General features: G+C 54.4%; 2 protein-coding genes and 1 long non-coding RNA gene across 3 annotated transcripts; 1 reads left to right on the top strand and 2 right to left on the bottom strand.

Annotated features, from left to right (window-relative positions):
* Window positions 1-1294: 1294 nt before the first annotated feature.
* Window positions 1295-2772, bottom strand: IER5 (immediate early response 5). Its single transcript, XM_027740633.2, has one exon. The coding sequence runs from the start codon at window positions 2604-2606 to the stop codon at window positions 1899-1901; it is 708 nt and encodes a 235-aa protein (XP_027596434.1). The 5' UTR covers window positions 2607-2772; the 3' UTR covers window positions 1295-1898.
* A 4235-nt stretch (window positions 2773-7007) lies between these two features.
* LOC120323771 lies at window positions 7008-15952 on the bottom strand. Its single transcript, XR_005564600.1, has 4 exons — window positions 15363-15952; window positions 14143-14498; window positions 10020-10106; window positions 7008-8260 (listed from the first exon to the last, which is right to left on the bottom strand). It is a non-coding gene; the product is annotated as an uncharacterized LOC120323771 (long non-coding RNA).
* Window positions 12706-26721, top strand: STX6 (syntaxin 6). The gene is made up of 8 exons (XM_027740649.2): window positions 12706-12802; window positions 15374-15543; window positions 16110-16204; window positions 17921-17983; window positions 19818-19940; window positions 21241-21347; window positions 22885-22979; window positions 24484-26721. The coding sequence occupies exons 1-8, from the start codon at window positions 12768-12770 to the stop codon at window positions 24558-24560; spliced, it is 765 nt and encodes a 254-aa protein (XP_027596450.1). The 5' UTR covers window positions 12706-12767; the 3' UTR covers window positions 24561-26721.
* Window positions 26722-26998: the final 277 nt, after the last annotated feature.

Raw genomic sequence — 26998 nt, 5'->3', positions numbered from 1 at the left:
TCCTGCACAAGTGAAGCAGGGACAGTCCCTTCCCATCACCTCCCAAAGGTCACCGAGTGAAAACAAATGTCTCATCACACACCATTTCCTTGTGTTGTCTACCAAACTAAAATTGTGTGTCACCATTAAGTGCAATTATCAAGAAAATTAAGATAGCACGACTTTTGCTTTTACCTAAGAATTGAGCTACTAAATTGTACACAAAGTAATAGAGGTCTCTCTCAAAGCCACCCCACACCAGGCAGCTTCTCCACTATCACAGATTCTCCCCCCATTACCCAAGCACCAAGCCCGATGTCTCCAGTTTTCACAGAAACAAGGTCTAAAACCCCCACCCTACAAGCCCAGTGCCGCCCATTTGGGACAGCACTGCTCCCCACATGCCTATTCCAGCATAGAGAAAGCTGGGACCAGAGACCTTCATGCTGGTCATCCCTCATTTCTCACCCAAGGCAGGCTCCCAAGGTTCAGTCAAATGTCCCAGGCTGCATTTCACAGCACACAAACATCTTTGACTTGCTAGAGATGCAATCCTCAGTTGAAAAGTTCATTAATTAGGAGCGGAGAAGCCTCTAGTGAATCTCTCAGCAAGAAGCAGGGAAAAAAAAAAAATCCCCCACAATTCAGTCTAATTACAACGCCTTGGGGCGCTCCAGTCACTGTGAAGCCGAGGCCAAACTTTTCTCCCCACCCCTAAGAGCAGGAACTTTAACCCAGTTATAGTTTTACTGATAATGAAAGAGAAAAAAAAAAAAACCTCCTGGTATTTATCATTTGAACTATTCTGCAAGTAACAGCAAGGAGGAGGCACTGAAAAATGTTTCTGGCAGAGCAGTAGCTGTGTCCAACTGGGACAAATCCACTCACACAACCCCAATCCAGACCTTTGAGCAGGCAACGCTGGAGTCCTCAGCCCAGCAGTGCCACAGGCCTGGTCAGACTGTGCCCAGCTGCTCCTCGGGGATTTAGCAACCGCTTTCCACCCACAGACAGTGACTTCACACATTAGGTACTTTCAGAGCAAGACCTCAAATGCCACGGCAGCTCCAGCCCCGGGAAGAGACTGTAGCTGGAAGTAGTGGCAGCACCTCGAAGACCCTGGGAAGGACTCCAGGCACCCTGACAGAAGTTCCCTTTCTTTCCCAGCTCCCAGAGGATCTGGACTCCAACCCACCCCAAGCCTCTGGCGAGGCAGGGTGGATCCAGCCACAGACATGCAAAACCACACCCCGGCTGCTGCCTGCCCTCCTCCCCCCGCCCCGAGCCAGCGGGACACAAACAGGAACTAGGCTTATACAGTTGAAAATATTTAATACGTGTTGTACACGTAGAATTACATTTTATACAAAACATGATACATCACTGAAGGAGAACACTGTACAAAAATCCCTACGGGAGCCCCAAGCCTTTATACAACAAAGACCGGGAGTTACCAAGCCTAACAAACAGGCTCAAGGACTTTCCGTCAGAGCGTCTGTAAACTTCGTTTCTCTCAATAAAACACTTTTAAAAAGCACCATGTAATAGTTCTGACCTAAAACCTTTCCAAAATAGAGACTTTTATTTAATAAACTTAACACTTTCCAAGCTTAAAATACCACCCGGCGGGGGCGCCCCCGGGGTCGGCGGCAGCCAAGGAGCCTCCCCCGGGCGCCGCGGAGGGCGGCGGCCCGGCCGGGAAGGGGAATTCCGGGAGGGCAGGGCCGGGGGCGCTCCCAGGGCGGGTGCCGGCAACCAGGACCCGGCGGGGAACAGGGAAGTGCTGCCGCCGCTGCCCCGCGGTCTTTCCCGTGCGGCGAGGCAGGGCGCCGGAGCTCCCCGGCGCTGGGTGGGTGGGTGGGTGTCACCTCCGGGCCCCCCGTCCCGCGGCGGAGGGCCAAGTCTCTGCGGCCGGAACATCAGAAGGCCACGATGGCCGTGCTCCAGGGGTTGAGGGTCCGCAGCACCGGCTCATCGCAGCAGATCTGTCCCGTCTCGGCCGCCGCCTCGGCGGGCGCCGTGCCCGCCGCCGCCTCGCCGCCGTCCAGGGGCGGCCGCCGTCGGCCCTTGGGCTCCTTACTGAGCAGTCCCGAGAAGCTGGAGCCGAAGATGCTGATGAGGCTGGCCACGTTGCTCGTCTCCATGTCCTCCTGCTCGCCCGGCGGCGAGGGCGGCGGCGGTGGCGGCTCCTCTTCCTCGCGGCGGGGCTTCTTCACCGGGGATCCCGCCTGGCCGCGCTCGCCGGCGCTCCGCTTGCGGGGGCAGTGCGGCGGCGGGGGGGCCCCGGCGCAGCCCCCGCGGTTCTCCTCGCCGCAGCAACAGCGCCGCGGCCGGGGGCCCTGGCAGTCCCTGCCCGCCTCGTCCTGCGGGGGCGGCGGCGGCGGCTCGGCCGCCCAGGCAGCGGTGCGGGGCGCCGGCTCCTCCTCGGGGGGCCGCGCGGCGGCGGCGGCGGGGGGCGGCTCGGGCGGGCAGCCCGGCTCGCTCAGGTAGACCTGCCGGGCGCTGCGCAGCACCAGCGACACCAGGAGGTTCTTGTGCAGCTTGAGGCCGCCGCGCTGGCCCCGCGCGCTGTAGATCTTGCCCAGCGAGATGCTGACGATGCGGTGCGCCTCCAGCTTGAACTCCATGGGGGAAACCGGGTGGGCGATGGGGGGGTTGGTTTCCGCGCCGGCCGAGGTGGTCGGGGGTTGATCCGCAGCACAACCCAGCACCGCTCGCCGCCCCTTCGCGCCGCAGACTGAGCGAGCCCACGCGCCCGCGCGCCTTTTATACCGCCCCCGCCTCGGCCAATCAGGGCGCGCCGCCGGCCGCTCCAACCGCCGGCTGGCCCCCGCGCGCGCGCGCCGGCCAATGGCAGCGCGGGGCAGCGCGTTCGAAAGCTCGCCCCGCGGAGAGGGCGCTTAAAGCGGCAACGCCGGCGGGCGGTGGGGCCCACACCCGCGGCGGCACCCCCAGCTTTCGCTGAACCCCGCACGGGCTCGGCCAGAGCGACCGGCGGCCGTGGGGGTTTCGGCCGCAGCGGCTGAAACGCTCCTGCGAAAAAAAAAAAAAAAAGAAAAAAATAAAAACAAACCTGTTTTGTCGGGTTAGAAAGGTTTCCCGCAATTTCAGCCCGTCTCTGACATCTTGTCGTGTTAGAGAATGAACTGGTGTTGGTGTTGGCTGGAGGGGGAAATGTGTCTTTTAGTATTTCAAGGAAAATCTGCCCTGACATGGAGCAGAAAGCCATCCCTGCCCAGCTGCCAGGCGGAATTCTGCTCCAGGGGTCTGGCAGCGAAGCTTGCAGAAAGCCCAGGGTAGAAGAGGTTGATTCACAAAGTGGCTACAAGGGAGGATTGGGGAGGATAACAGGCCATCAGCATCTCCAGGGGTGATGGGGATCATGACAGACTGGAGCACTTTATTTGGGAACTGAAACCTCACTTGGTTGTAGCTGTGAGGGCTGGTGGCAGGACCAGCCTGGTGGCTGGGGAACACAGGGAACAACACAGTTACCCCCAGACACAGCTCCAGGCACCAGAGAATCCTCTAAAAAAGCCTGGAGGGTATTTCAGGGCTTGGAGTGGGGACCCTCCTTCATCCACCGGGAGTAACCACCACTTGCAAGAAGAGAAGTGAAAGGGCCCAAAATTAAGGAAGTTCAATGTGCCGCCCCTGAGAATCAGTTTCTGTTCCCAGTGACACATGACAACTCACTTTGATCCCTTTTTTCCCAGGGGATTAAACCATAGACTCCCCCAAAGGAAAGCCACAGCCTGTCATGGTGTTTTACCAGCAGGATCTGCCACCATGTCCTGGTTTGCTGGAAGGACAAGAGGGCGGCTGTCACAGTGGTAACAAAAAACAGGTGAAGATTCAGGCACACCAAAACAGAGTTGACATAACAAGAGCCTTCTCCCCAGAAAAAAATCCCACACTCAGACCAAATGCATGTTTTCCTCCTGCTCAAGCATAGCTTGAGGAAAACCTCAAATGACACTCTCTGGGTGTGGGATACAACAGCAGGTCAACCTGGGGTTTGACATCTCAAAATGCCCACCTCCTCCACCAAACCTGCCACGCTGTCTGAAACGACTAGACCAGAGCATTCCCAACCACACAGCCAAAACACTGTCCAAAACAGCTGGTCCCAGCTTTCCCCCTGCCCACACCAGGGCGAGCCTCTCCCGACCGCAGGGAGCAGGGCTGTCCCCTCCACACCCGGCGTGGGAGGCCGAAGGGATGCGAGTCCCAGTGGTGGGAACCAAGGGATCCCAGACCCGCCAAACCTGCTCCCCGCACCTCGGAGGGCCGGCAACACCCTGGCCTAAGCCCTCGGGTCAGTCTAACCAGCCAGGGCAGGTCTGGGCTCAGATGTTTGGGACTGCAGTCACGGCTCCTGGCCCGCAGCCGGCACGTCTGCTTGCCACCCATGTCCCCTCAGTGACACAATGTTCTGCCGTGCTGCTGGAAAGAGGCTTGTACATCAGCAGGTGTGTTGCCCTGGGACTGCTGTTTGCAGGATCTGGGCACCTGCATCCTCAAGCAGAGGTGATCTGGGTCAGAAGGATAAAGTCAGGTTTGATCCGTCTCAGCCACATATATCCCAGCTCAGATGCTGGATGAAGAGCAGCAGTGCAAAGTCATCACACCGGCTGGAAAAAGCCGCGTGCAGGTGGAGGAGACGTAGCGTGGGAGCTCTGCTGGGTGAAGGTGCCTGGATCCGAGTGGATTGACCTGTTCTGCTGCTCACCACCTCACCCCGATGGCATGAGGCACCATTTCTCTCCAGTCACTGCACTTTGGCTACCTACTCTGCCTAGGAACAGGCGGGCCGGCATCCTCTCCCTGCCTTGGCCCAGGATTAGCAGGATGGGGATGGGTACCGAGTGGTCCCTCATTCCCCTCAGTGCTCATACAGAGAGCCAGCAGGGAGGAGCAGAGGTGCAGGATGTCAGACAAGCAGCGCTTGTACCCACTACCACCAGTTTCACCCACCAGCACCGTGCCTGTCTGTCAGGCACAACCCCCAGCACATTATTCCCAGGGCACAAAAGCCTTGACATATGCCTTGCCCCTGCCCTTTGCAAAGAGGTGGAGTGGTGATTTTCTTTCCCTGGAGGAGAACCAAGGAAGGGAAAGGGGGGAGAGGACAAGCAGCAGCACAGGCAGAGGCAGCCCCGGCAGCGAGCAGGCAGCCGGTTGAAGCCTGGCGGTATTTTGGTGGCAGCCCTGCCGCTCCCTCCCAGGCTGATGTCATGCTTTAGTAAGTTTGAGGCAGTCACATGGCTGCTTCTGAGGTCAGTGCCTGGGGTGGCTTTGTCTGCCTGCCTGCTCTGAGCTCCTGCCTGCCCTGGGCTCCTGCCTGCACCCGGAGCGGCCTCGCTGGCAGGTGATCCCGCTGGGGTTGCCCTCCGAACAGGGCACCCCTGTGATACCCACGGCTTGGCATCCTCGTGATTCCCACAGCTGGGCACGGCGTGGGAGCCGTTGCCTCGGTGGGACCAGCATCCCGGGCGGTTGGATGCACCTCGTGTCCATCCATCTGCCCGCAGGAGGGGCACTGCCCCCCATCCTGCCGGGTCAGGGGGGGATACGGGAGAAGGAGGCGGAGGGAAGGGTGTGACGGGCGCTCTAATCTCCTCATGTGATCCAAGCGGGCTGGAAAGGGGTTTGACGAACAATTAACAATCCTCCGGCTCAGCTGCTGTTTCCCGAAATAGCTCTGGCAGGAGGAGGAGGAGGGCGGACGGGCTGGCTGGCAGACAAAGGTGGCCTCTCCGCCAGCAAGCTGCGGCCGGCAGAGCCTGCAGAGGAGGCAGCCCCGGAGGCCGAGCAGCGGGGAGCCCACGGCCCCACCTGGAAAGGAAAACAAAGCGAGATAAAAGCAGCTCGAGGGAGGAAGCAGCTTGTGGTACAAATAATAATTGCAGAGGGCTGCGCGCACACCACCGGGTGTTTTCGGAGGCGTTTAAAGTCGCCTTCGACGGCGAGCAGAGGAGGTCGGCGCCGGGAAGCTCGCTGGGGGTTCGTGCGGTTGCATCTTGGCCGGGAGCAGCGTGGGATGCCGGGGCTGCATCCACAGCCGGCTGCCTGCATCCCCAGCTCTGGCGGCACCGTGGTTCTCCCGTCCCCCGTCCCCCCCCCCCCCAGCCCCATCCCACGCGGCGGCAGCGTGGCTGGAGACCGTCCTGGCACGGCCATCTGGTGCACAGCACGGCCACCCCGACCTGCAGCCGTGGGATGCGGATGTGGTTAGCGAGATCCTGTTCCGACAGCGGCGCCTGTCCCCCTCCCCACACACCCCCCACCAGCCCCTCCCTGTCACCAAATGTGTGGCCCAGGCCCCAGGGGGAAGCCATATGCAGTAAAGAGGTGGAAAACCCTCCTGGTAGAATGGACAGTGAAATTAAGGTCTCCTCAAAGCACAGGTTGAACTCATCCATCACTTCCCTTGGCTGTCTCAGCACCACTGCAGTGCATCGGCCCCTCTCTCTTCAATTCGGACCAGGATTTGTGCGTTAGACCCTTCCTGGGAAGAGGTTGGGAACAAATCAACCAGATATTCCTCACTAAAAGTAGGGTTGGGGCTACAGCCTTTGCACCAGCAGCTGCCTGCAGCAAAAACAGAGCTTCAGGACAGCCAAAGCCCCAGGGAGATCCAGGCACATCCCCAGCGATTGCTGACGTAAACGAAACAGGACAGGGAGGAACATTTCCAAATGGGAATCCATCCACAGCTTGAGTTCATTTCTGGATGGGAATAAACATCTGAATTGTGAGAGACCCATGCAGCGCTCAGGAGGTGGAGGAGGAGGGTTGTTGTGGTTGGGTTTTTTTCCAGAAATATCGATGATTCGCATGGATGCGGTCTGGACCTGCCGCAATCGGATATCGGTAACTAATCCCCCAGGGCTCCCAACTGCTCTGGTTTATCCCTGCTTGGAGATAAGGTCAGAAGAGCTGGGAAACATCCCAAAACACAGCCAAGAGTACCGACCACTATCGCTGTTGAATGAAAACCAAACACAAGCGAAACAAACACAAACAAATCGATACAGACCTAAACCCAAAGGACAGGAAGCAGCTCTGTCACCTACCCCGAAACCACTGTGAGGTGTGAGCCTGCAGCACAGCCATGTACTAGAAAGCAAAGGGTTTTTCCGGAGTTAAAAACCCCTTCCCATCGACAGAGATTATAGTGTTGATACCCCAGGCAGGCAGGACTCTCTCCTATGCATCTTTGGTTTTTTTCCCAGTGACCTGGGATTCCCCCTTTTCCCCCTACATTAATGATTTAAAATTTCCCTTGCCTCGCTCTGAGACACAGGCTTGGGATTTCCCTCCCGTCCTCTGGAGACTTGTGACTCGGAGCCCTTGCCCAGCAGATATCCTGCTACTCCTCCTGCAACCTCTCCAAACACAAAGGGGGAAAAAAAACCCCACTCCCAGCTATCAGCTTCTTCAGGCAGCCGTTTCCCTTGGAAAAATATGGCCCCATATCTTTCAGTGGCTTATGGAACTGGTTTGGGTTTCCTGGGGAAAAAAATGCATTTATTTGTCCGGGGTTTCCTATCAGACAACCCTTCTATTGTAGTCCACCTTCCTGTATGTTTTTTTCCCTCTCTGATACGCCTGCAATGGGTCCTGTCCCGTTTCCAAAGGCTGCCTTGTGTCCAGGGGGAAAAGAAGCAGGACAGCTCTGGGATGCAGCCCAGCAGATGATCCTCTGGCTTCCCAGCCCAGCCGGTGGTTTTCACTGGAGTGATTTGCTCCCGAGCAAACTCTGTGCTGGAGAAGGCGGCAGCCTCGGCGGCTGGGGTTAAACATCCCCAATTAATCACGAGAACTCCGCGCAGAGCCAGCTGCAGTCACAGTTCAGCAATCCACAGGGTACATCCTCTGCCCAGAGGAGTCTCAGCCTAATTATTTTTTTTTTCTCTCTCCCTGTATCTCAATGTCACCTTCCTTGTAGCCATCGGGCAAATGACAACCACAGCCCTCTGCACGCCCCAGAGTGCAGATGTGTCCTCTGTGCGACTGCTTCCCGCTTGGGCCTGATGGGGAGGCTGCACAATGATGCTCTGGAGCCACGGAGCTGTTTGTTATCCTAGGAGAGGCTGCCCGCTCCACTTCCCGCTTCCTTCAAGGACCCCCAGGGGGATCAGGGTCTTTGGGACTTGCCAGAAAATCACACCACAGAATAGCAACCACCACCGAGAGCAGCAAGAGCAGAGCAGATCCTCTCCAAGGGCAGAGCAGATCCTCTCTGTCGAATCCCTCCTCCCACCATCAAGGAGAACTGCAAAATAAAACATCTGTGTCTGCCAGCAGGCATTGACTGCCTCTGTTCCTGCTGATCTGTGCCCCTTCCCTCTTGTAAGGACCTTCCTCCAGCTGCCTCATCCTTCACCTGGTTTGTGGGGAGCCTGGAATCCTGGAGAGGTCATCCATGGACACAGGGATAACAAGAAAGATTATAGGGAAAGGCTGCTGGAGAAAAGTTCCTTCCAATTTCACTCACCCCTATAAGTAACAAGCACTCCAGCAGTCCAGCACCTCACTAGTCCTGCAATTTAACAACCCTTTTTTGGATCCAGGTACGGTCTCAGCATCCCTGGCATCCCATGGCAGGCAGGGATTCACCCTGCAGAAAGCAGTGCCACCTTTCCCCAATTTCATTTCCCCTTTTCACCTTCATTAAATAACCGATTGCTCATGCACTGCAAAGAGGAAAATTAATTTTCTCCAAAACAACCCTTATTCTGAACAGTCTCCCTGCATCCTAACATGAATTATCACGTTGCATTTACTCATTTGTGCCGTGTTTGATGGCATTTTTACTGCTTTTGTCCAGATGCCCTGTCAGTCTGTGCTGCACACAGGCCTGGCACTGTTAGGAACCCAGCTGAGAGTATGGCTGTGGCATGGAACCAGCTCTGCTAGACAGCGAGAGCCCACGAGAGACAGCACCCAGGAGAAGCTTTGGTCAGGCTTCTCTCCTTCCTAGACAACTGCAAGGCTAAGGAGACCTGCTCTATCAGCTCCACCTGGAGCATCCAGCATCCAAGCCTTCTTGGCAAGGAGCAGTCACCTCTCATCATCTTGTTTCTTCTTTTAACACCTCGGAGCTGCCCCCGTAGGTCACCGTGTCACAGGCTGGGCCTCGTGTCATCTGTTCCCTTTGTGCCTCTCAGTGAAACCTCCAAGGATTTGTGAAAAATTAGGTTCAGGACAAACACAGAGAGGCCACGAGTGGGTAGGATTTGATGAAAACCCTCAGGATTTGATGTAAACCCTCACTGTCCACCACACCCCTGAATATTTAGCTACAGACCAGTGTTTTGTATCATTATCACTGTCTTAATCCTCTTAAAAATCACCACTGAAAATTTTCAATTTTCACTGAAAATGCAAACAAGGACGAAAAACACCAAAGCGTCTGAAACTCTTTATCACTTCTTCTTTTAGCTGTAAAACTTTTTCAGGGGGGAGGGGGGAAGTCCCCTCTACTTTCATAAATCCAAATTCAAACCAATGCAGCTTTTCCCCAAGAGGAAAAGCCACCAAACACATATTCTTCGCACCAGGCTGGTATGGGATCACACACACACACCTCCCTGTGCATGTACACACACGCCACAAAGATTTTCCTGATAAAAGTTCCAGGGAGCCCAACTCTTTCCTGCAGACAGCTGGGATTTTGATGAGTTGGCACTTTTTGGTGCAGAAGTGTTTCATCAGATCTTTCCTGACCAGTTCTGCAGCTGTGTGCCGTGCACCCAGCGCTCCTCTCCCAGGAGGAATAGGTTAGCTGAGCATTCTGAAAAGCTCCTGAAACTCTCCTCGCTGCTTCCGAGCCCAAAATCAGAGCTTCCCACAAGGAACATGCCCTCCTTCTAAAAAATACGTAGCTGCACAGTTGGAGTGGCTTTCAGGCAAAAATCTAAATAATTTACTACATCACATAAATTAATTTCCAGCATCAAAGACCAGGTTGTCTTTTTTTATTCCTGGAAAGTTTGCAACTTCCCTAAATTTCAGTAAATAAACCACCTTACCTTCAGCCCTCAACAGCTCTGTGAAGCTGTACACTTTTTCACAAATGGACTCGATGATCTTAGAGGTCTTTTCCAACCTAAATGATTCTGTAAAAAAAGAAATCGTTTTCAATTAAGTGAATAAAGTACTCACATAATTTATTAAAGGATTTCTGAAATTCTTAACTACTAACTCTAAGAGGCTACGGGAGCTTTTCCCTTTTTCATTTCCAATGCAATGAATGTTTCAGGTGATGCACATGCAGAAGTCATGGGAGGATCATGAGGCTTTGGGGAGTGTAAGGCCTTTGGGGGACAGGGACAGACAAACTGGCCCAGTGACTCCTTGGCACTCTGTTTGTTCCTGGAGGGAACCTCCCATGCTCAGCACACGTTTGGCAGGGACATCCCAAAACCTGCCAGCGTGGGAAAACCATCCAAGATGAGGCAAGGAAGGGCCAGCAAACACCAGCCCTAAAGCTGCCACCTATTGCACCACACCTGGTGTGGGGCTGGCCGGAGCAGGAGGAGTATTTCTCACCCCCTAAAACTTGCAGAAACCGGTTCAACATGTGCCACAGCCTTCCCACCCCACACCGGTGAGGAAAACTGCTGGGATTGCAAAAGCCAGGTATCCAGTTCCCATGCTGAGGAGGCACCTCTGCCAGTGGGGTTTGTGCCCATTCCCTCAGTGAACTGGCACTGCCTTTGCTCAGCATGCTGGACCACTGCCATGTTTGGGAAGCGCAGGCAGGGGTGTGCACTTCGGTCAAAATGCAGGGCAGTCCTCCTGGCCAAGCCTCTGCAAAATCAATCGTTGTGCCAGACTGTCCCATGGGAGTGAGGCAGGGACATCCCTTTGCAGAGGGGTCTCTGCTGTGTGGATGTGGATGGGCACATCCCCCAGCACTGCAGGCTCCATTCCCCTCCTGCCAGCTGCTCCAAGCCCAGGGCTACCTGTGCTCGCAGCTGTCAGAGCCCAGAGATTTAGGAGAGGTGGGAATGAGGGAGGGAGGGATCCTCACCCTGGGATGGACAAAAGCCAAGTGGTACAGGGCTGTTCTAACCCCAAACAAGGCAGGAGGAAGGAAGCAGTGCCTGTGCCCTCCCAGGGAAGGAAGGGCAGCAGGAGCCGAGCAGACTGCCTGTAGCTCCCTCCTTTTTCCTCCCACACTGGCTGGGAACACGGGCTGGATGAGCTGCTCCTCCTGGGAATGGGGACCCCAGCCCAAGGGCAGGATGGGACCCCACAGTGCCAAGACTCCGGCACGTAGGGTGAGAGGGATGTGGGGCCTCAGAATGCTGCAGGGAGAGCTGTTGGAGCTTCCCTGTGGCTGGAAGTTTCCCCTCCTTCTTGGCAAGTGCATATTACTCATTTTATCAGCTAGGATAGCAAATTAACAAGGAGTGAGAAAGGTACCTCCAATGCAGGGTACAGAATAGAAATGAGCAATAGGTGGAGGAAAACCTTTCAGCAGGAGATCCCTGTGCCTGTGCAGAGCAGGCAAATGGTTGGGAACCCTTCTTTTTCTGGATTATCTCCACGCTTGGGCACAGGTTTTTGTGACGTGACCGATGAACCTGGGTGAAGAGGCTGGCTGGCTGGCTTGTATGAGGTTTGTAAGACTGCAAATCCTGCGAGGGAGAAAAAAGTTACTGTCCTGGCTTTGGCATAAAGCACAAAATGTCCTCCACACAAAATAGTCTGGCATGGACAATACAGCTGCTAACTCCAGGTGTGTGAGGAGATGGTGGTTGAACTCCTTACCTCACTTCCTCTCTTCACTAAGAAGGCTGCTTTTTGTTCTTCTTTTTTTTTTTTTTTTAATTAACCTTATAAATCCACATAACACAAGGAATAGGACATACACCGCCTTCTGCGCTGTCTTGCTGGTGGCACAGTGATGGCGGTGATTCAGTCTGGGCACTGTTGTGGGAAGGCACTAGGTAGGAATATGGAACCACCTCTGTCATGATAGGGCTGCTGAGACTCGGGCATCCAGGGAAGTGATCCCACCCCTCTACTCAGCCCTGGCAAGGCCACATTTGGAGTACCGTGAGCAGTTCTGGACTCCACAGTATAAGAGAGACATGGAGCTCCTGGAGCAGGTCCAGTGGAGAGCTACTGAGTTGGTCAAGGGTCTGGAGAATCTCGCTTAGGAGGAAAGGCTGAAGGAGCTGGGCCTGTTCAGCCTGGAGAAGAGGTGACCGAGAGAGGACCTCATCAATGACTGTATCTGAAGGGAGGGGTCAGAGGATGGACCGGGCTCTGCTCAGTGGTGCTGATTCATAGGGCAAGAGGCCACGGGCAGACACTGATCCACAAGAAATTCCACCTCACCACGAGGAAGAACTTCTTTACTGTGCACTGGAACAGAGACTAGGGAGGGTGTGGAGTCTCCCTCACCGAAGATATGCCAGAACCGCCTGGACACAATCCTGTGCCATGTGCTCTCGGATGACCCTGCTTGAGCAGGGAGGTGGGACCAGATGACCCGGAGTGGTCCCTTCCCGCCTGACCGATTGTGTATGTGATTACGCGGCTGTGAGGAACCCCGGGACGAACTGCGGGATCTTCCCTGGCACAGCCGGGGCCGCTCCACGATCCCGCCGGGACCGCCCCCCGCGCGCCATGGCGGAATGACGTCACCAGACCACGCCCCTATAGGCGGTGCTGCGGGGGGCGTGTCCTGATGGAGGCGTGACGGGGGCGGGGCCTGACGGGGGCGGGGCCTGTGGGCGGCCGTGGCGTGAGGCGGCGGCAGCGCCATGTCGATGGAGGACCCCTTCTTCGTGGTGAAGGGGTGAGTGCCGCCCGCGGGGGGCTCCGGGGCACGGCCGGGGCGACGGGGAAGGGGCCGCGGGCGCTCCCGGGCGGGGAGCGGGCAGGCGCGGCCGCCCCGCAGCGCGGGAGGCCCGCGGAGAGGGGAGCGATCGGCGGGCAGGGGTCTCTGTGTGGGGGGGAAAATGGCGGCCGGGCCCCCCCGCGCTGCCGAGGGGCTGAGTGTGGGCACCGCGGGGGTCCGGCGGTGGCGGCCGGGCACGGGAGGCGCCGGGGGCAGGCGGGCAGGGGTCGGGCCGCGGCTGGGCCTCCCCGCGCTCCGCGGGGGCACCCCGGCCCTGGCTGCAGGTGCGGCCCCGCGGGCAGCGGGCACCGCGGGCTGGCGGCTCGGGGCTGGGAGCCCCGGGGGACTGCGGTGTCCCTGGGGGAAGGGGGAGAGGAGCGGGGACCAGGCTGTGGGACGGACAATGGCCGTGAGAGGAAGCGAGCGGAGAGGAGACGGAACCCAGGCAAACACAAAGGTGGTCAAAGGGAAAATTATTCTTAATAGGGTAAAAGCCGCTCGGTTGGAGCTGCTGGAGAGAGTCCAGCAGAGGCCACAAAGATGATTTGGGGTCTGGGGCATCCCTCTAATGAGGAGAGACTGCAGGAGCTGGGCCTGTTTAGTCTGGAGAAGAGAAGGCTGAGAGGGGATCTCATCAATTCACATAAATATCTCAAAGGTGGGTGCCAAGAGGCTGGTGCCAGACTCTGTTCAGTGGTGCCCAGCAGCAGGATGAGGAGCAATGGCCATGAACTCAAAGACAGTAAGTTCCACCTCAATATAAGGAAGAACTTCTTTACATTGAGGGTGGCAGAGCCCTGGAATAGGCTGCCCAGGGGAGTCGTGGAGTCTCCTTCTCTGGAGACATTGCAAACCCACCTGGACACATCCTGTGTCACCTGCTTCAGGTGATCGTGCCTTGGCAGGGAGGTTGGACTGGATGATCTCCAGAGGTCCCAACTCCAGCTGTTTTGTGATTCTGGGAAAGCACTGCAGTCTCAAAACACAGCCCCGGGGCCACCTTCAGCTTTGGCTGGGGGATGGTCTGCTCCATGTCACAATATAACAGCACCGAGGAGCAGCAGAGAAGTTCATAGGGGGGTGATGGGGAGTGCAGGAGGTGTGGGAAGGGATGCTGGTGCAGCCAGGGAAAGTGAGTCCCTCTGCCAGGTTGAAACAGTGCTAAGGGGAAAAAATAGGAGTTGCCATGGGTGGGGAGCAAATGTCCTGTCAGACTTTCCAGAGAGATTCCTGCGGCATTTGGGGAAGGGCAGGGAGGGGAGAGGGGATGTGCTGCCGCTCCCAGAGTTAATTATTACCTGGCAGGTCTGAGGGGCTGGTGGTTGTGGAGCCAACCAGAGTTGCATTTAGCTTGCTTTCCTGGTGTCTGTAACTCTTCCCGTCGGAGGACATCCAGCTCTGCTTTACATTCCTGCTTCTGAGTACTTCCACAAGTGTGTTCAGGTGAAAAAAAAAAACAAAACACCACCACAAAACCAAAAGCACTGCTGGCAAGTAGAGTAGGGAATGAAGTTTTCCAGATCCTCAGTGTGGGTTGCTGACTTTAGGGCACTCGATGTGGCAGACTCGGAGCCGTGGGCGTGCGGGAAGAGGAGGGGCACGCACTGAGGCGCTGAGAGCTGCAGCTCAGATAGCAGTTTGAGGACTTCAGGCCCTGGTGTAACAGTGAGAGCTGCAGTCCTGGCACCCCTGCAGGGTGTGGGCTCATCTCATCTGTCCTGAGCTTCTCCTGGTGTTAGCCTGCTTTCCTTCACCGGGGTGAAACACCTGCATCTGACATGGATGCTGTGTGCAAGCTCATGGTGGCCACCTTTCACACCAGCACAGTCTGGTCTCAACTTCATCCCAAGTCCCTGAGTTCACAGCTCAGGATCCCAGAGTTTGTAAATACAGATAACCACACTGAGGGCCCACCACCCAAATTTACAAACCTGCTTGCCCCAGAGCAGTGCTGTCAGCAAAGTCTTCCCCTGCTGTGAATGCACTCGTCTCCAAAAGAGCTTAGAGCAGCAGAAAAAACTTGTGTTCCCTAAGCCAGCATAGTAGGGCTGTGTATTTTTTTAAATGCTGAATTAAAATAAACAGTGCTGCACTCAACAGTCTGCCTGGCTGTGTTGTGGGGACAGTTCCTGTAACTCTGTGTGCCCTTGGGGTATCTTACACGGGTAGTCAAGAGCCTTCAGAGGAAAACTGTTGAGAGGAATGCAAAACATGGATTGCCAAAGAGCTGCCTCTTTCAGACCCTCTGCCCTGGCTTGCCCGTGTGACACTTCCCCTGAAGAAATAGGTCTCTTCATTAATAGCTGTAAGTTGTTGCTGCTCAGTACCTTGTGCTGCAGCAAGAGACAGGATTGTCCAGGAGGTAGGGCAAATCCTTATTTTACAAACCAAACTAGTTGTTTGAAGGAAAGATGTTTGGGAGGAAGCCGTAGCTTCCCTGCTCAGCTGGACACGGGACTGTCCCAGTGTCACTGCTGCGGGGCAGCTGATGATAATTCCTTGGCTTCTCTTCACTCACCCCGGCTGCAGGGAGGTGCAGAAAGCCGTGAACACTGCCCAGGGGCTCTTCCAGAGGTGGACAGAGCTCTTGCAGGATCCCTCCATCGCCACAAGAGAAGAAATCGACTGGACCACAAATGAGCTCAGGAACAACCTGCGGAGCATCGAGTGGGACCTGGAAGACCTGGATGAAACCATTAATATCCTTTCTGTGGTCCTTTGGAGGTAGGGGCTTGTGGTTCCCAAGCTGTACTAAATCCCCAAGTACCAGTGCTTGCCATTTTTTGCAGAAATCAGGACTGTTTGGGATTGAATTTAACATTTACATTAGCTCTTCTCAAACTGCAGATGAAAAATTAAGGCAAGGATTTTCCCCTTGCTTTTTTGTTTCCCTTTTTACAAGGTATATTCTAAGATGCTTTGTTCTAGAAAGCCTATTGTGTTGTATGAATCTGGATTTCTGCGGAGTCAGTCATACCCTAGGCTGGCTTCCAGAAATACTCCTTTTCCCTTGTGTTCATCTGAGCGCTCCTGAAAGCGCTGCACAGCATCACAGAACCAAAAAAAAAAAACATGGAAAGGAGGAACCTACCGCTGGTGCACGGTACATTCCTGCCATGCCTGTTCTTCCGTCCAGTGTTCTGTACTTCGCTAATCAAATTTTGGGAACGGGCACAGAACAATGGCCACTTGGCACGCTGGGGGTTTTGTGTGTCCGTGTGTGCACCCAACACCACTTCCGGGGACTCCTTGACTCGCTGCCCACGCATTGTTGAGGCAAACCCGCGGAAATTCAACCTCGATGCGACGGAGCTGGGCATCAGGAAAGCCTTCATCACCAGCACACGGCAGGTGGTCAGGGTAAGGAATGTGGGCTTGGGGCCAGAGCCTGGGGAAGGTAGAGGGGTTAAAAAAAGATGGTTAAAAAAGGCAAACTTGGGAGCAGAGAATAAACCTGCTACCTGCTCTGTGCCAGACTTCCCCCTCTTCCCCGTGCGCTCCCGCCTGGGGCTGCCCAGGTGGGTTTGGGAGTGCGGGTGTCTCGTGGCATTCCCTCCTTTTCTGCTGCTGTCCCCGGGAGTCTTCACACCTCTCTTACAACAGTGAGCCTGGGAATGTGTAGTAACTGGGGGGGAAGAGTAAAGACCCCGCTGTGATGCAGGGGAGGCTGAAGCCTCCCTTCAGAGTTTAGGGAAATCACAACTGTCCTGACCACTTGTAGCACTAGTTTTCAAAAATAGGGAGACCACTTTAAACACTGGCAGATGGTTAAAGCCTGGCGTTATTGACGTGGTGACTTCAACTTCCTACCCCTGAAAAATAGTCCAAGCAACCACTAGATTTATTTTTAACTCAAGGAGGATTTTTTTTTTAGTTTAAGATCACACTTCAGAAGCAAAAAGGGGATTTTAACAACTTGGTAGCAATAAAAAGAGAAGAAATGTCTTCCCCAAAGCCTCACTGCCTGGTAACAAGCTGCTAGTTAGGAAGTTTTCTCTCTATTAATAGCTGCACTGAGTTTCTGCTGCCCCTCATGACTCTGATGTTCCTGCTCCACAGAATGCACTGCTGTGGCTGGCAGCAGGCTTGTAACCCCACCTGCAGTCCTGCGGTCTGGGTGCAGTTCCTAAGGCTTACCTGGGAACTGATCCCGAAACCTCGCTGGCCCCAGGCAGCAGGCATGTGCTCACTGCCTTGCCCCTGCTGTGGTCCACTCCCAAACAGGCAGGATCAGGCAGGTCTGCTCTCTGGTCCTCTTTACCTGGCTGAAAACTGCTGGCTAATGGCTTTTGGAGCGATGTCTCCTACTGGTAAATGAAGCTGGTTAGTGGCAATGTGCAGCTGACTTCCAGTTTTCGGGGAGGAATTCGTGATGTGCAGCAGCACATGCATTATTAGCCAGTGAGAAGTAACCAATGGGATCTGGTGCTCTTGAGTGATGAGTTGCACATCTCTGAACAGTAAAACACACCTGAATGCTCTGATGACATCAGAACTGTGCTGGTGGATCAGCCTCTGCCAGATCGTGTTGACTACTTGCTAACCTATAAAAACTAGACTATGTTATGTTGAGATGGGGAGCCTTCTGTGGTTAGTGACCTTCTGCAGGAATTCCACAGCAAAAATTAATTGGTAAGGAGAAAACCTAGGCACAGACAGAGAGGTTGGCCACACGACAGGAAACCTACCTCATCCTATGCAATATAAAACCTGGGAACAAAGCACAGGGGTTTACAGGCTTCCAAGGCCTTAACAAACATTACTCTTCCTTACGCTCTATCAATGGGAATATTAGTTTATTGTACAAATCAAAGTGTTTCTGGTTGTAGTAGAGCAAAATGAGCAGTAAATAAGGAATATTATCAAAACATCCCATTGCCATTGGTTTTAGCATTAGTAGAACAATATGAACTGCAATGAAACTTTCTACGATATCTTTCCAGACTCTTCAAAACTGTACATTCTCAAAGAAAACCTCCCTTCCCTTGCTGGGTACAGACAGCCCTGTAACACCCTGGAACTGCCTGTCACCTCAAATCCAGTGCTCACATGCTGCTTCTTTTGTTGAACAAACAGGATATGAAGGATCAGATGTCGAACTCCTCCATGCAAGCGCTGGCTGAAAGAAAAAACAGGCAGGTGAGAGCCAGAAACAGGCAATATATATCTGTTACAATGTATATCCTGTCTGTAGTTGATTCCCTTACAAACCTTTGTTCTGGGAAGGGGTTTGCACGTGGGGGCCGAGCTGTATGTTTGAGCTGGGTCTGCTTGGCTGACCTGGGAGAGCTGGTTCTCACAGGCACGTTGGTGCCACCCTTTTCCAAGCCTGTCTCTCAAAGCAGTAAGTCAGCACTCGCCATCTCTCTGTGTCTTCAGATCTAGTTGTGTACAACTGTCACCGTTGCATCATCCCTTGGAAAGGGAAATCTCCCTCCTCCTCCTCGGGGGGAGCCGCCTCAGAATCCATGTCAGTGAATGTAATCCTGCTCTCTGCTGGATTTAGGAGCCAAGATGGTGCAATATCCTTTTGCACAGCTGCCTCCCATAATAGCCATGTGAGAAGATGGAAGAAGCTCAAGGAATCTTGAGTTGTCTGCGCTTGTAATCTAAGGCACAGAACTAGATGCAGCTTGTGTTCCTTCCTGGCTGACAGGGAGGCTGTAAGGAGATCCCAGAGTTGACTTCCAGAGCCATCTCAGTAAAGCTGGTGTGCACAGTTCACTTGTCTGTTCTGCATCAGCCTTACCACCTGTGGCAAAAACAACAAACTGCAACAAGCCACTGAGAAGCAGAGAGCTGGTTCCTGAGCTTGTCACAGGGCTAATTGATGTGCTTAGCAAACACTCGAGGCAGCAAAGTCCCTGGCACCCTTGCTCAAACAAGCCTGTAGCTTTCCCTGGGATTTGTTGCTTCCTTTTGCACAAGGTTCCTGCTGGCCGTGGGAGACCATATGGCCCAGCTCACATGGCGACATCTGGTCAGGAAAACTGACTTCCCCTTGCTGCCTTCCTCTCCCTTCCCAGCCCCTCGCCTTCCCTCCAGCCCAGAAGGCTCATGCTGGGCTGCAGGGGCTGCTGGACTCCATGTCTGAGAACATAGAGACCGTCTAGTTTTCAACCTGACAGAGCAACCTGGCTGTTGTCTTGCTTTCCTTCACAAATACTCAGTCATCCCCTCCTGCCCACGAGCAGGGGCTGCAGGATGGTCTTGTTACAAGTCAGCCTTGCCTCCACACTGGTGGGCACAGCTCCCTACCTCATCCCTACTGCTGCAGGGTGCAGCTCCTCACCTGCAGGTGCATTGTCCAGCATCTGTTGCTTGTGTTACTCCACTTCCAGGGACCAGACATACTCAGCTGGCTCTGCACAAGCTTTCCTCTGTCCAGGTCGTAGGGCAGGGAGCAAGTGTAACCTGGTAAGCTGGCAGCTGAAGCGCCTGCTGGAGGGCAGCCTGGATCATAGAACATAAGCATACAGCACTGCTTTGGTTATATTGCACTATCTTACTGTCAGCTCAACTGGTTAAGTACTTTATCCAGACCCTCTTAAGCCCCTGTCATTAGCAGCACAGCGCTCAGTTCGAGCTGTACATCTGTTAACACAATATATCCAGATACTTCCCAGCTCACAGCACACAGTGCTGTGCCTTTTGAGCAGGCCTTTGCTAGGCCTTTGTGCTGCGCAGACCTCCTGCCATACTCCAGCTCTCCTGCTGCTGGAGAGGCATATCTGCAATACGAGGCTGCAGAGACTTACCAGGCTGGCATTTTGGCATTGTATTGGTTTAGTCCATGACAGCAGTTTGGCTGAGTAGCAGCAGGAGGAAAGGGATGCTCTGTGTGTGTGTGTGTGTGTGTGTGTGTGTGTGTGTGTGTACAGGAGTGTTGCCTTGTCTGCCTTCCCACTACACCCTGCAGATGGGCTGTGAGCAGACACAAGGGTGTTGCTAAGGGCTCTCTGCATCTGTTTAGGCACTCCTGGGAGACAGTGGGAGTCAGAGTTGGAGCTCTGGACCTGACAAATACAGCCGTCTGGACCGGGAGCTGCAATTAGCAAATTCACACTTCATCGAGGAGCAGCAAGCGCAACAACAGGTAAGGCAGCTGGCACCGTGTGGAATAAATAGCTTTGCTGCCAAATGGGTGCCAGGGGATGAGGTACAGGCAGTGAGAGCCAAAAAAAATCCAGTCCTTGGCTGGTCTGGATCCAGGAGTCTGACAGTCATCTTCTTTGCTTGTGGCATGTATCTTTGCCTGTATTTCCTGTACAGCACAGCTTCGGATGCATCTTGGCACTGAGCTTTTAACCTTTGAGGCATGAGGCTTCTGCTCTGTTTAGAAGGCAGTCACCATGATCTGGAATATGTAGCGTGCTGAGCTGTAATAGTACAAGGACTGCTGAAATCCTTGGAAGAGTAGAAATGTTGCAAACAGAAAAGAACCCGTTTCTCTTATGCAACTTCCCCTGGTTAAAAAGTGTTTGCTGTTGTTGTTGTGCATCTCCCTCGGAACAGGCTGGGAGCAGGAGCACGCGCCTGCTTCCTTTTCCTGCCTTTGTCACCGTGAGATTAGTGAGAAAGCCTGAGCTTTGGGAGAACCCCTGGCGAGGCACTTCCCAGCTGACACTTCCCAGCTGACAGGGGAGTTTGCCTGGAGAAGTGCCCAGGCCGGGCACAGACCATGTGCAGCAGCCCAGCCAACTACAGGCCTTTACTCAGGCAGCTTCTCAGAGGTGGCAAACTGCTAAATCTCCTGACCTGTGACGCCTCCCCAGCTTCCAGAAGTGTTTTACCTACTGACTCTAGGAAGATAAATAGATTCAGAAATAGGTAACTAGGGTAAATCTAATCCTTAGCATGACTCTGTCCTGAAAATGACTTAAAACATCAGCAGACTTATTCCTTTGGCACATGGAGCCAGGCTGGCTATTTTTAGCTGTAGAAGCTGCAACAGCCTCTTACTTGCATTAACCCCTTGTTAGCTGCAGCATGTTCCAGGTTGCATTTCCCAGGCACAGCATCAGCATGGCTCCCAGATGTCCTCTGCTGTACTTGCTTACCTTGCCAAGGTTTTGATGACCAGTTCCTGTGGCTTCCCACAGTCGTTTTAGCTGTGGGTGCGTTGTGGCTGAGCTGAGGCCGGATTTGCAGGGATGTCTGGAGGCTGCAGCCTGCTGTGCCATGGGGATGCCATGCCACAGAGGCTTTCCTATGGCTGTCACCTCTCCAGCATTTCTTAGGAACACGGTCCTCATTCCTGGTGGCTTAAGTCTGAGCCCAGGCCTCACAGCTGATGTTGGCTGAGCAGCAAGTGCCTGTCCACTGGATCAGCTGGTTCCAGCCCAGCTGCAGGAGGCAGACCTGTAACTGCCCGTTTCCCTTCTCTCTGGCCCCAGTTGATTGTGGAGCAGCAAGATGAGCAGTTGGAGCTGGTCTCTGGCAGCATCGGGGTGCTGAAGAACATGTCCCAGCGCATTGGCGGGGAGCTGGAGGAGCAAGCAGTGTAAGTGTGGGATGTGGCAACAAAAACCCGGTATGGGGTTGGCTGCAACACAGCTGGAGGTCCTCAAACACCTCTCTCTGCCCCTGTTAGGGCCTTGAATTTACTGGTCCCTCAGGCAGCCTTTGGAAAGCATTTTGTACTGTAACCTGCAAGGATCCAGCTACAGCCTCCTTCATTTGAAAGCCTGCACCTAGGGCAGGCTTAGCTGCCAGCTTACCTTTCCTCCTCTTTTCTTTGCACATGCTCCCCCTCAGGCAGCCAGCAGACAAATAAGAGAGGGAGGTGCCGTGTAAGGGGGGATACTGAGCACTTCCCCACTCCGCAGGGTTTTGCGCTGATAACTGCTGGAGCTGGGAGCTCTCAGCTCTGCCTTGCCGCCCTGAAACACACAACACAGAGGTGCTCTTCATCATTAAAGCTAAAAATAGCCCTCACCCACGCAAAGGGTTAAAGGGCAGCTCACAAAGTCATTTGCATCCACCCATTTACATATAAATTAGATTTCTCCCCCAGTTCTTGTCCTTTGCAAACAAGTTCCCAGTTGTGCAGGCTAACAGCAGTGCTTCCAGAGAGGCCTGAAGGGTTCATACCTAAAAACCCTCCTTGTTTGGCTGGTAGGAGTCTGGAGGGCCTTGTCACTTGTGACGTGGTGTCATCTTTGATGGAGAGGGGGGGACTTTAAACCCACCCCCTGTGTGAAGTCCTGCAGTGTGAGAGTCCTCTGCTCTCACAGAAGAGGTCAGTGTGGTATGTCTGTTTTCAGATAATCACACAAGCCATCGGTGCTTGCTAGACTAGCACACAACTACCACAGAGAGGTTTTTACAACTCTTCCTTTCTCCCCACTGAATGAAGGTTTAACAAGTGCCCTAGAAATCCAGATTGAAGGAAGCTGCCCTTTTAAACACATTAAGCTTTAAAGTCCCACTGTCTGGAGACAATTGGATTTGTACCTTGATTCTGGATGTGCAGTGGCATTGATAAAGCATGGGTTCAGGAAGGCTTTGAGATTCATTGCAGTTGCTGGGTGGAAGAAGTAGAGCGGTAACTTCCACGCAGAGCTTAAAAAGCACCTTCAAAGCAATTGCAGATCTCATTCCCGCTTGATACATGACTGAAACAAGATTTTAGCTTCCACTGCAAGCCTTGAACAAGAAAAGAGATTTAAAGTCCAAGCTGGCACCTAGATCTAACTAGTCCCTGCTAATCACAGATTATAAATGAGACTTTCCTCTTGTAAGGAGGAAAGCCCCCCCCTCACCTTGCAGATGCATGAGAGCTCAGCCCCAAACACACAGTAGGGATCAGTCTGACAGGAGTCCCAAATTACTTCCTGCTTCCCACCAAAGCGGAGCTGCTGCTTCAGCAGGTTTTTTCTCCCCTTGGGTGCTTCCAGGAGATTGAGGCATGCTCATTTTCTCTGCCAAAGTGTGATACTCTGATCCCATCAATGTTTTGATCAGTGTGTGTGAGCGCACTGCGAAATCCCAAAGGGTTGTGCCACCTGCTGACCAGTGTCCTGCTTCTGTGTCCCCAGGATGCTGGATGACTTCTCCCACGAGTTAGACAGCACTCAGTCGCAGCTTGATAACGTCATGAAGAAGCTCGCCAAAGTGTCTCACATGACGAGTGGTAGGTCCTGGGAAGTGGGATCCAGTCCTGGAAAGGCAGGGATAAGCCCTCAGATCTTCAGGCTGGGACACTGTGTGCTCCCACCCACCCAGCAGAGGGGAGGGAGCAGCTCTCAGTGCTTGAACAAGGGGGAAGACTTCCAAGCCCGGCAGCTGCCTTTGTTTTATTTACAGATGCCTTTCTATTTATGCCGCTACTGCTGGGAAAATCCCCCTCTGGCTGGTAGGAGGGGAAGCTCTGCAGCCTCCTGCTCTGCTGCAGTTTCCCGTGCTGCCAGTGGAACAAAAGCTGTCAAGGTGCCATTAACCCTGGTCACTGTGTGGCCTCCCCCACACCGGAATGCCTGCGGCAAGCCCCTTCCCAAATCCCACCTGCCCTCGGGCTGCTGGCGCCTGCAGGCCTGTCGTTGATCAGATCATCTGGTGGAGGAAAGGGCTGAATTCTGTGCTGAACCCAGAGAAAAGTCCTTATAAGGCTGTGCCTGAAGCCGGTGGGCTGGCGGAGTGCCATGGGCAGAGCAAACAGGAAGCCCGGCGTGCCTGCCGGGAAGTCCCCCGCCGCCAGCTCGCCTCTCCCAGCGCTGGCAGAGTGCCTGGCGTCACCTCCTCCAGTACCCCTCTCCTGTGGGTGCTCAGGTACCTTGTGGAGGCAGCAGCCAACCAGGAGGAGAAGCATTCCTGCTGTGCAGGATTAGGCTGTCCAGGGGATTTATGAGGTGGTGGGAATACAGCCCTAGAGAGACCGCTTGGAGTGCTGACAGTGCACTTTGGGTCACCAGTAGCCCAGCAGCAGCACAACTGCTGGCAAACCTTGTGTATCTGCCCTTTCCTCTGGGAAAACCCATGAATCATTGCAGAGTGTTTCCGAGTATTGTGAAAAGAGCATTTCTGCTGGCATCTCATACCAGGGCCGACCAGGAGGGCTCTTCCCAGGGTAGCTGCTGAGCCCAGGAGTTGGGGGGTGCCAGCACCCTGTTCCCACTGCTGCACCATTGTCTCACAGGGGCAGACAGCAGCTCTCAGAGGCAATGCAGTGTTGAGCCAGGGAAGTGTAAAGATGTCCAGGGAAACCTTATTCCTGGGCCTCTCCTAAGGGGAGCTGCCACAAGCTCTTCCTGGCAGAGCTCTTCAGGGCAGCTTTCACCAGATCCCTTCTTGTTCCTCTAGCAAACAGATTACTCCATGAATGAACAGCGAACATGGCAGCTCTCTGCTTGTTCTTTCCAATTGTTTTTGAACCAGCTTATCAAATCTGTTTGAACTTAGTTGGGGAGAAACCTCAGAATTCCCACAGCTGTTCCCGAAACCCGATGTATCCTGGAGGAGAAAGGCTGTGGCGTTGTATCTTGCAGTAAGGCATGCTCCCACAGGAACTGCTGTTTTGGCTTGTTATGGCTTTAAGCTTCTTATGGCTTTGAGCTCCTAGCAGTACAACAAAGGAAAGTGCTCCCCCAATTTTCCTTCCCCACTGTAGCAGGAAGACTGATGCTTCCTTTTCCTTCCAGATCGACGGCAGTGGTGTGCAATTATCGTACTCTTCATCATCTTGCTGGTGGTGCTCATCCTGTTCCTTGTCCTGTGATGGACTGAACTTCCTTGGACGCCCCCTCCCCGCCCCCTCGCCCCGGCAGCACGGGGAAATGAAACTCTCACTGTTTCCGTCCGCCCACAGAGATCCCCGGCAAGAAAACCCGCACCCAGCTCTCACCATCCTCCTCCGAGGACTGCGGCTCGGCTTTGCCGGCGTCTCACTTGGCTCCGGGGAGAGGGGCTGGAGGACTGGAGCTGCCTCCTCCCCTGGTGCAGTGTGATCTGGACCTGAGCTCCAGGTCTGGACCCGGGGAGCTGGAGGAGGACTCAAGCCGTGCGTGTCCACCCGGTGCAGGTAGGAGCTGGTCGCGGCGGTCCCGAGCTGCCTGCGGTGGAATGCGGACACAGAGCAGCGAGCCCTGGGGAGGACGGGACAGGGAGGAGGAATTAATGAATTCACTGAGCATTACAAACCGCGCCGCCACCGCCAGCCACGAGCATTACCAGGCAGCGGGAGGCCCGGCCACACTCCCCCTGCCCCACGCCGCCTCCCCCCTGCCGCGGGCCAGCTCTGTGCCGCCGACTCACCGCTCAGAGAGCACGTTGAGTCCGCAGCAGAGCCTTCCCACCCTCCACACCTGGGCAGAAGGCAGAGCCGGAGGGTCTCGTGTCCTGCCATCGGCCACCCGGTCACCGTTAGACACCCCAGAGCTTTAAACTTGGGTTGCTGCACGCCAAGCACTGGCAATCAGCGGTGAGCTGGAGAGGGAGTGTCTTAAAGCTTTTAAAATTGCCTCCCTCATTATGCAGCCTCTGAAGCTCGTTGACTGATGCTTTCCTTGCCCTTGTATAACTGAGTCACTGCTTCTGTTTAACAGCTGCTTCCCTTTGGCAAGTGATTTGTCAGGTCTAAAATAACTTATTTTTTTTAAGGAAAAAAAAAACTGAAGATTTTTTTGATGACCGAGCCATGTTCTCTCTGCGGGTGCACGACATGCATGATCAGAGGAACAGTGCTCAGTGATGTATTTTAAGTGCATATGAACTTGTAAATATGATGTTTTAATTTTTCCCAACCATTATTTTTTGGACACCTCCATTTTAAGCAACCAAAAGGCTGGAGATTCAAAGCTATATCATGTTCCCGTATTCCTTCCCAGTCCTTTTGTTACCTCCAAGTTGTTTGTCACTTGAGTTGTCTCAGCAGTGTCAGGTAGCCGGGTTGTCTCCCTCGTACAGGGAATGTGGAGTAGCCAGGTGGGCAATACCAAAATGTGGCAAAGAAAGCTCACCTGGGCAAGTGTCACTGGGGAGGAACAGGCAGGCACAGGGGTCATGCTGCAAGCACTGATAATGGGATGTGGGGTGACCCTTCAGGAAAGCAAAAACGGTTTCTTACTCCAGTCTGCTCCCATATTTAAGCTGCAAACATGAAAAGACTCAGGACAGCCTGGCTTATGGCTCCCAGATGGGCTGGGGGAGGAAGTTAATTGGCACTGACACAAAGACTTCTGCTGAAATTGCAAATCGCCCCCAAAATCGTCCTCCCAGCCTTGGAAGCTCGCCGCCGGATGGCTTTACCTCCAGGACTGAACACTCCTCCCCACCGGGTTTGTGGCTCCCTCCAAGGTCTGTGTGCCCCCTGTCCCCACCGCTGGATGCACAGCTGGTGGCACCGTGCCTTCCGCAGCCGGGTGCCGGATGGGGGCCCAGCCGAGCTGCCCTGCGCCCACCCGGGTGCTCTCGCCGTTAACGCACACGCGGTGCCCTCGGTGCCCACCCGCACTCCTCATTTCACAGTGGCTCCTTATCCTTGCAGAGCATCCCGTTTCCTTTGGTTACGCTGCAAGGAATAGGGGTGTCTGCTTTCCAGGGCTGGCTATCGCAGTGTCTGCACCGCTCTCCTCGGGCTTATACCTCTCCAAGAGCAGGTTCCCGGGAGCGTGAGTCTGGCCATGGAGCTGGGCTCGCTGCCGGACGGTGTTTGCACACCTCCGATCCCTGCATTGTTGTCGGTGTGGTTGTGCATCCTCTGGGAATGACTCCTGTGCAGGACTGCTCCTTCAGTAGTCCAGGGGGTGGCCCAGCTTCTGGAATCACTGCACACCACCCAACTGTCTCTGGTCCCTTTTCCTGTGTATATTTGCTTTTCTGTCGCTGGTGGTGCCCCTCCCGTTAACACTAAATAAAGGTGCAGCAAGTGCAGATCTCCAGTCCTCACCTGACTCTTGCTCCAGGACAAGCAGAGGGTCCTGTGGCACTAGGGAGTGGGGAAAACTCTCACCAGCATCTGCTGGGCATCACCCTCCTGGCTTTTGAGGCACTGCAGGTTTTGGGGTCCCCTCTGCACTGTGGGCAGCTGTGCTCAGATGTTGGGGATGCTGCAGGCAGGTGTGCCCAGATGTGGGACACCACCATGCAGAGGGCAGCCATTGCTGCCATGCCACCTCTGTCTGCTGGAGAGACACATTTTGGCACGAGTTTCCCCTT

The sequence above is a fragment of the Pipra filicauda genome, unplaced genomic scaffold (assembly GCF_003945595.2).
Source record: "Pipra filicauda isolate LSUMZ 115617 unplaced genomic scaffold, ASM394559v2 scaffold114_size2234877_pilon, whole genome shotgun sequence".
Taxonomy (NCBI): domain Eukaryota; kingdom Metazoa; phylum Chordata; class Aves; order Passeriformes; family Pipridae; genus Pipra; species Pipra filicauda.
The sequence above is the reverse complement of the archived record's forward strand: the minus strand, read 5'-3'. Positions and strand labels throughout refer to the sequence as shown.

What these genes read in the sequence shown, in the direction of transcription:
- STX6 (XM_027740649.2), top strand. Translation starts at nt 12,768, where the DNA reads ATGTCGATGGAGGACCCCTTCTTCGTGGTGAAGGG. An exon ending in AGACCTGGATGAAACCATTA is followed by an intron (nt 15,544 to 16,109) that starts ATATCCTTTCTG and finishes CTCGCTGCCCAC; the next exon opens with GCATTGTTGAGGCAAACCCG. An exon ending in AGTGTCTCACATGACGAGTG is followed by an intron (nt 22,980 to 24,483) that starts GTAGGTCCTGGG and finishes TTTTCCTTCCAG; the next exon opens with ATCGACGGCAGTGGTGTGCA.
- IER5 (XM_027740633.2), bottom strand. Translation starts at nt 2,606, where the DNA reads ATGGAGTTCAAGCTGGAGGCGCACCGCATCGTCAGCATCTCGCTGGGC.